This window comes from Nymphaea colorata, chromosome 12 (assembly GCF_008831285.2).
Source record: "Nymphaea colorata isolate Beijing-Zhang1983 chromosome 12, ASM883128v2, whole genome shotgun sequence".
NCBI classification, from domain to species: domain Eukaryota; kingdom Viridiplantae; phylum Streptophyta; class Magnoliopsida; order Nymphaeales; family Nymphaeaceae; genus Nymphaea; species Nymphaea colorata.
In genome coordinates this window covers 1,114,445-1,122,392 of record NC_045149.1, presented here as the reverse complement: position 1 = coordinate 1,122,392, position 7,948 = coordinate 1,114,445, and the positions used below count along the sequence as shown (strand labels likewise).

The 7,948-nt window shown below is 43.1% G+C and overlaps 1 protein-coding gene across 1 annotated transcript; it reads left to right on the top strand.

Moving 5' to 3' along the window:
• Positions 1 to 2,284: 2,284 nt before the first annotated feature.
• On the top strand, positions 2,285 to 6,120 carry LOC116266192 (uncharacterized). The gene has a single exon (XM_031647306.2). It carries the CDS (start codon positions 2,789 to 2,791, stop codon positions 5,945 to 5,947), a length of 3,159 nt encoding a protein of 1,052 aa, XP_031503166.1. The 5' UTR covers positions 2,285 to 2,788; the 3' UTR covers positions 5,948 to 6,120.
• Positions 6,121 to 7,948: the final 1,828 nt, after the last annotated feature.

The window sequence follows — 7,948 nt, the reverse complement described above, 5'->3', positions numbered from 1 at the left end:
AAGTACTCTTCACCTGTGAGCAAAATGAGCTCAAAAACAGTGCCTTCTTGGATACACTAAATCTCTCCCAACATAGTGTCGCCTTCCAATGCCTTGGCATTGTGGCAAGTCTCGCAAACTCTTCAGGTGCCATTTGGCAATCGTAACAAGTTCTTACTGTTCCATGAATCTGCTTAAAAAATTATGACAGATTTATAAAATGTTGTAACATAGTGTCCACCCCATTCTTTGATGTAGATTCATGAATACTATAGCCAAACACCTCCTTAAGCCTAGGGCTGCAAACGAGACTGAAGTCTTTTGAGGGTCTTCTAATGTCTAGTCTAGTGTGCCATGTTTGTTTGTTTCATGCCCGGTTTCTAATGTGTTCATGCTTGATTTGGACATCCTTGAAATGTATTGATACGGAGAGTGAAGAACCACAGGCCAAAGCTTTTCACCCTTCTCGTGTCACGACTGATGTCTAAGGCTGCATCAGGCTTACAGAGCAAGTTGAACTCATATGAATCATACCATGAACTGGCCTTCTCCCGTCTCTAATTCCTAAGAACAAAAAATGAAAACCCTTGAAAGAGAAAAGGAAAATATTTAAGATATCAAGTTGACTAAGCGGCAAGTTGGGTAGAATTCAGTTTGTATTGGAAAACATCAAGTAGTAGGGAACGAAAACAGCAAGTTTTGCCTTCTATCATCACAAAAGTGGAGGTGGTTTGCTCCATAACAAAATATTTGGAAATCTTGTTCGGATTTTTCAGTTGGTAGAAATTAGAGGTAGGCATGGGGTCGGGCCAGCTGGATTTGCAGTCGGCCCAATTGACCCGAATGCCGTTTTGACAGCTTGAGCACAGGCTCGACGGGTTCTGTTTTAATAATATATATATTATAAAAATATGTTTATAATTAACACTTTTTACTGGCCTATGTGGTCAATTGCCCACACCTTCTTCGTCACACAGCCCTCATGAAATCACTGCGATGCAACAGCCCTTAGTCCTTCCCTCAGTTGTTTTTGTTGGCCTTGGTTAAGGTGCCACCGAGGGAAGGAGGTGGTTGAAGCTTCAGTCAAGGACTGAAGGCCCGTCCTAGTACGACACTGTCTAATTTGACATTCATTGTCAGGTTGTACAAGTTTCTCCAGCAGCACCACTTAAGGGTGCAATTATTTTAGGGAGATTTTCTTATGAAGAAGATCAGGAATCTCATGCTCCGCTTTCCTCAACCAAACATGAGACAAAATGTCTGACAAGCCCAGATTATCGACCCCTTTGACTCAGTAGAGATGGATTCTTGGGAAAGAGAAAAGAAAGTAGAAGAAGAAAAGTCTTCACCTGTCCCTCAAGAATTTTTGTTTCTAACAACTCAGCAAAATAACGAACCTTCATCCGATCTCATTACCAAAAAAGCCTAGCTAGACGAGTCTTGACTACCATTCCAGCTGACTAATGATATGAACTACAAAAAACACTGCCTCCTCCAAATTTAAACAAAGAGACATCAACAAAATTTTACTTGAAGTCTAAATTGCAACATTATTGGGGAAAATTAACAGTTATCACCTCAATGCTTTCCTTATCAAATGTTGTTTGACAAAAGCAATAGGGACCTTTTTTTTTTTGTGACAAATGCTTCATGAGCTGAGTTGAGCTTGAGTTGGGCCAGCTTGAGCTCGACTAAACTCAAAAAAGCTCAAGCTCAAACTCGAGTCAAACTCGATGGAATAAGCTCGAGCTTGACTCGACAATACAATGTCGAGCTTGAACTCGACAATACAATGTCGAGCTTGAACTCGACAATACAACTTGGAGCTCGAACTCCTTTATGTTAAACGTGTTTCGATTTTTTTGACTCATTTAACTCTTTAACTTGTTTAACTCGATTAATTCATTTAGTTGCTACTCATTTAACTATTCTCTCATTATAATTCAACATTTATTATGTAGTCGAGCCAAGTCAAGTTTTGACAAACGAGTTCTCGAGGTTGGCTCGATCCATTGTGCAGTAGAGCTTAAGTTGGCTCGACTCGTTGTGCAGCCTTAGTTGTGAGAGGGCAGCTGAAGTATTTGTTTTCTCAAAAACATGAGCCAAACGTTCAAAGGCTTCAGTGCTCGCAACGACTGGGATATTCACAGCATCAAAAACCAACTTAACTAAACCTATGTCAGACCCTTGTTCTTGACCATTAGAATCGATGCAATTAAGCAGTTATTTCACCCGCTCCAAGCTCCTCAACAGCTTTAGCGAGCTCGTGACCTAAGTGGACGATCCTCTCCATCACCAACCTGCCAAAAGCTATGGACATTGAGCTTTGGGCTCTCTCCGTTGCCTCCACAACGACGGCTTTTCTTAATTGCCATGGCGCCCTTGAATGACGGAAGGATGAGTGAGGCCATTTTCGTCGTTGAGAAGGGCGAGATCTAGCACTCTGTGCAGCCAGGCTTTCACGATGGAGGGAAAGCGGCGAACCGGTTTCGTCGTCCAATGAATGGGAACATGGGTGTCCGAGTCGGGATCTGACGCGGAAACTGTGAATGGAAAGACGGAAGGGATCTCACAGGCCATGTCGTCGTTCCTTCTTCCCCTCCTTCCATTTCGATTTTTATGGCAACCACTGTTCCGACCCTCGGAACTTCCCAATTCCCATCGGAGCCTCTCTCCGCAGTGCTGATTGGCGTTTTCTCGAATTGGGCAGCCGGCATTTCGCTCGCAGGCGGTAGAACACTGTGGCCGTCTTTTCATCCTTCTCTGATGAGAAGGGAGTGAGTCTCGGTATTCTGTGGAAAAGGCGAAGATGGAGTTGTTTGCGGGGGAGGAGCCACCACCATTATCGATGTGTGAGCCAAAGACGGTGAGAAACCTCTCGTCCTCCTCCTCTTCCTTCGTCTCGGCTAAACAGTCACCCTTCTTCTCGCCCCGCACGCCCCCCTCCTTCAAATCATCGTCGTCGGTCGCAGCTGAGCCGACTCCCAGCTCCATTTCGGCCCGCCTCTTTGGATCAGGATCCACCGGCGTCGGTTCCCTTGGCGGAGAGCGATTGGCTTCCCAGTCACGGGATTCCAGCGACGCCTCCCTGCTGAAACGGGTCGTCGAAGGTCTTAGAGAACGAGATGAAACGAGAAAAGAAGACAGATCATTGCAAGTCGACCTCCCCAACTCAGTGCTGTCGCTTGATTCGGCGGAAAAGTGCCCGTCCGAGAGCTGCTCGTTGATCTGCAGCGACGAGGGGAGTGATCACCGGCCAGTGAGGCGCGAGGCAAGTGCTCTGCGACCGTTGAAGCATCGAAGAATCAGGCGAAAACGATTGAGCGGTGGTGGTGGCGGTGGCGGCGGTGGCGGAGGGAGCTCTATCAGGACTAGCGAGAGCTCCTACCGTGGTTGCTCAACCTCTTTGTCGTCGTCGGCGGGGATGAGGAGTTGCGATGTATACATTGGGACTCACGGGAGGAAGCCTTTGTTGCTGAGGTTTACCAAGTGGTTGCGCTCCGCCCTGGAGTCCGAGGGGATCGCCTGCTTTGCCGCCGATCGCGCCCGATACCGGAACTCCCGGAGCCACGACATCGCGGAGAGGGTGATAAACTCGGCGACCTTTGGAATCGTGATCATCACGAAGAAATCCTTCTCGAATCCATATACCATCGACGAGCTCAAGATCTTTCTAGGTAGGAAGAATTTGATTCCCATTTACTTTGATCTCGGGCCAGACGATTGCATCACTAGGGACATCATAGAAAAGAGGGGAGAATTGTGGGAGAAGCATGGTGGGGAGCTATGGGTTCTATACGATGGGGTCGAGAAGGAATGGAGGGAGGCAGTGGATGGTCTGTCCAGAGTGGAGGGATCGAAGTTGGACGCACATTTGGGGCATTGGCGGGATAGCATTTCGAGCACAGTGAATCTTATCGGCCTGAGGCTTGGCCGGAGGAGCGTCGCCGAGCGCGAGAAAACGAGGAAGGACAGGCTAGAAAAGGAGGAATTCCCATTCCCCAGGAATGATAATTTTGTGGGGAGAAGGAGGGAGCTCCTTGAGCTGGAGCTTATGCTGTTTGGAGATGTCAATGGCGATGGAGAAGGGGAGTACTTTAATTTGAAAACTAAGAACAGGAGGAAGAATGTGACCGTTAGCAGGAGGAAGAGAGGGGAAGAAGACAATGATGTGGGTGAGGAATCACAGAGAGAAGGGAGGAGAGAGAACAAGAAGGGAAAAGAGCAAGTAGTATGGAAAGAATCAGAGAAGGAGATCGAAATGCAGAGATGTGGGAGTCCACAAGATCAACATAAGCCGTCGAGGAACAATCATGGGCCAAGGTATTCAAGAAGTCGAAGTTATAACGGTGTACTGTATGGTAAAGGTGTAGCTTGTGTCTCCGGGGAGTCGGGCATTGGTAAAACTGAACTGTTGTTAGAGTATGCGTACAGGTACGCACAGAGGTATAAGTTAGTGTTGTGGGTAGGAGGGGAATCAAGATTCTTTAGGCAGAACTATTTGAATTTGTGCTCTTTGTTGGGCCTTGATGTGGGCACTGAGACTCAAGTTGGCCCTGGAAAATATAGGACAAGGAGTTTTGAGGAGCAGGAGGCCTTGGCCTTTCAAAGGGTAAGGAGGGAACTCATTAGAGACATTCCATACTTGCTGGTGATCGACAACTTGGAAAGTGAGAAGGATTGGTGGGATGCTGTTAATATCATGGAGCTCTTGCCACGCTTTGGAGGAGCAACCCATGTTTTGATCTCAACGCGCCTTCCTCGAGTTATGAATCTTGAACCACTGAAGCTCTCTTATTTGTCTAGCTCAGAGGCCATGACTTTGGTGACAGGAGAGGCAGAGTATCCTGTCACTGAGCTTGATGCACTTAGAACTATAGAAGAGAAGTTGGATAGGCTTCCTCTGGGGCTTCGGCTTGTTGGGTCAATTCTTTCTGAATCAGAGCTGCCTGTTACTGCCACATGGCTTCTTGATACTATTAATAGGATGCCTCTTAGGGATCTTTTATTTGAGGAGAAGGAGGATTCAGTCTTGCGATATCACCCTTCTCTTATGCAGCTCTTGGATGTTTGCTTCTCCATTTTCGATCATGAGGAGGGGCCTGAAAAATTGGCCTCAAGTATTGTGTGGGTAAGTGGCTGGTTTGCTCCATCTGCCATCCCAGTGCCACTATTGGCACAAGCAGTGGATAAGTTACTGGGCAAACACTCCATATTCAGGTCATGGAAGAAATGTTTCTGTGCAATTACTGGTTGCTGTAGAACTTCCCATATTCAGAGATCTGTAGCAGAAGCAGCAGCAATGCTGGTAAGATTTGGAATTGCAAGGTGTAGCAGTAAGCAAGGGTGGATCTATTTCCACGACATCATTAAGCAGTATGCTCGGAAGAGGGGTGGCAGTAGTGCTGCACAAGCAATGGTCTGCAGTGTTAGTGTCAGAGGTACCATCACTTGGCATGCTGATCATTTGTGGGCGGCATGCTTTCTACTCTTTGGAATTGGGAATGATCCAATAATTGTTGAATTGAAGGTTCCTGAATTGATGACCTTTATAAGAAGAGTAGCTTTGCCCCTTGCTGTTTATACATTCAACACATTCTCCAGGTGTCATGCTGCAGTGGAGCTCCTATATCTTTGTACTCGTGCATTGGAGGCTGCAGAAGAATCTTTGGTTTCAAAGGTTGAGAAGTGGCTCGAGAAATCCTTTTGCTGGGGAAGGTCAGTGCAATCAGAGACACAATTAAATGCCAACTTATGGCATGAAATGACACTTTTGAAGGCTACGCTACTAGAAACAAGGGCCAAACTGATGCTTAAGAGTGGAATGTACGATATAGGAGAGGATCTCTGCCGGTCTGCTTTAAGTATGAGAACTGTAGTTTGTGGCCTAAATCATCCTGATACAATATCCTTGCGGGAGATGTTGGCTAAGCTCATAAGGTTTCATATAAGCACCCAGAACAGCTAACCTCAGGAGTGGTTGTTTAAGAAGAGAGGCAATTCTTTTGGCCTTGTGCCATGATCTCATAAATATTTTCAGATAAATGTTTCCAAGTTTTTATGTGCATTAAATAGATCTTTAAGTTTCACCATCCTGCTTTATACCATAATCAATGAATGAAATACCATTCTTTCTTTTAAGCTTTTTGTTTTATCTTTATGTGTGCCTGGAAGAACCATTTTGTTTCTGAGCAATAGCCAATTTTGTTTTACTGGAGGACTATTCTATTCCCACCAGAAAAGGGTTAATGCAATGCAAAGCTAATGAATCCTGTGGGTAGGTTGGGCTGCCATGTGGTACCATGCTGGATCGTCCTCTCATTCGATGTCCCTTCAGAAATTTCCACAGAGCAGCAAAAATTAACCAGCTTTATCATGCTCCTACTTTGATAATGTTGAAGCATTGCCGATGTGCTAAAAAATGTATTTTAAATGAGCAGTATCGATCAGATAAGTGGATTTTTTTTCAATACTAAAAGAATCACAGGAAGTTGAACTCCAAAGAAAGCCAAAACTGTGATATGAGATGCTTCACTTTTCTTTGGATTGATACTCAATCTCCAAATTCATAGTATTTGAGGATATCTTTGTTTCTGCCCTTTATTTATGTATGGCCTTATGATACTGCTCTTGCTGAAGAGCATTTGATTCATGGACGATTATTCTCATTCGTGTTAATTTTTTATAATTTGTAACTTTGTTGCATGATTGAGTGCATCTTATTGTCTTCTACTTTGTCCTGCTGCTTGCTTTTACTTTGTCATAGTGGTTGAGATAGTCCGTGGATGCATCTCTGTTTGGTCTTGTTTCCAACCGCCTTCTAGATGATGTAGATTTAACTCTTTCATCCATTCAAAATTCACAGATTTTGTGGTTCACCATGTACCATTTTGTTATTATAATGCCTCCAGGGTCCTCAGCTAAAATCGTCAGCTAGGTTGTCAAAGTTGGTAATCGGTCACAGATTGGTGAAGACGTTATACATATATATATATATATATATATATATATATATATATATACATATATATATGACTACTAGAGGGTTGCTCTGTCTGGAACTCATTCAAAATTTGTATACACTTTTCTGATTGAAGATGGAACAGTTTGCCTTTTGGCAATTGCTAATGTTCCATCTGGATGATGCTAAAATCATGTTATCTACCTGGTTTTAACTTTTAAATTGTCACAAATATTGTGTTTTATTAGAAAAAAGCGCGATAAATACATTAAATATAATTCAGCCATATAAAACGTCAATAAAACGCGTATTTTACAAAAAGACGTCAGAAAATAAAAAATACATGTTTTTTTCGCTCCTTTTTTGCGTTTTTTTACTGGATGTTAGATTTTTTTAAGTATTCAGCCAAACCGTGAGTTTCTATCTTTAAAATGCATTAAATCAGAGAGAGAGGTGATTAACTAGAAAATTAAGCATAATAAAGAAGAGAGAGTGCTGAAAGGTGCATGTAGTAATGAAGATTAATTATGTAATAAAGAGGAGAGAGAGCTGGTTTACAGAAAATTAGATGCAATAAAGAAGAGAGGGCGAGAGAGCCCAGCTGCTCCTATGAAACCCCTAACCCATAGCATTAACTCCTTCATTAACTCAGCCTTCATATCATGCGACTGAGTAAATTGGGTCTAGCATGGAGACCAAACAAATTTATTATTTCGTAAATCTTACATATCTCTATTATTTTCTTTTAATGTACTACTTTTCACCCACATCCTATTATGTTTATGATTTTATTTAATCATTTTTCAGAGTCTTATTATTAATTTTATTTATTGATTTTACTTTTACCTAACTTTTAGGATTTTTTCAGTTATTAAAAAATTTCTCGAGATTTTCCTGAGTTATATAATTTTGCCGTATTATACCCGAGAAATAACTCGCTGTATAATACCCGTACACAGTATATGTGACAATGTGTCAAACCAGTGTGTCTTTTGATGTAGTTTTAAT

Coding starts and splice junctions, on each gene's coding strand:
- LOC116266192 (XM_031647306.2), top strand. CDS start 2,789: ATGGAGTTGTTTGCGGGGGAGGAGCCACCACCATTATCGATGTGTGAG.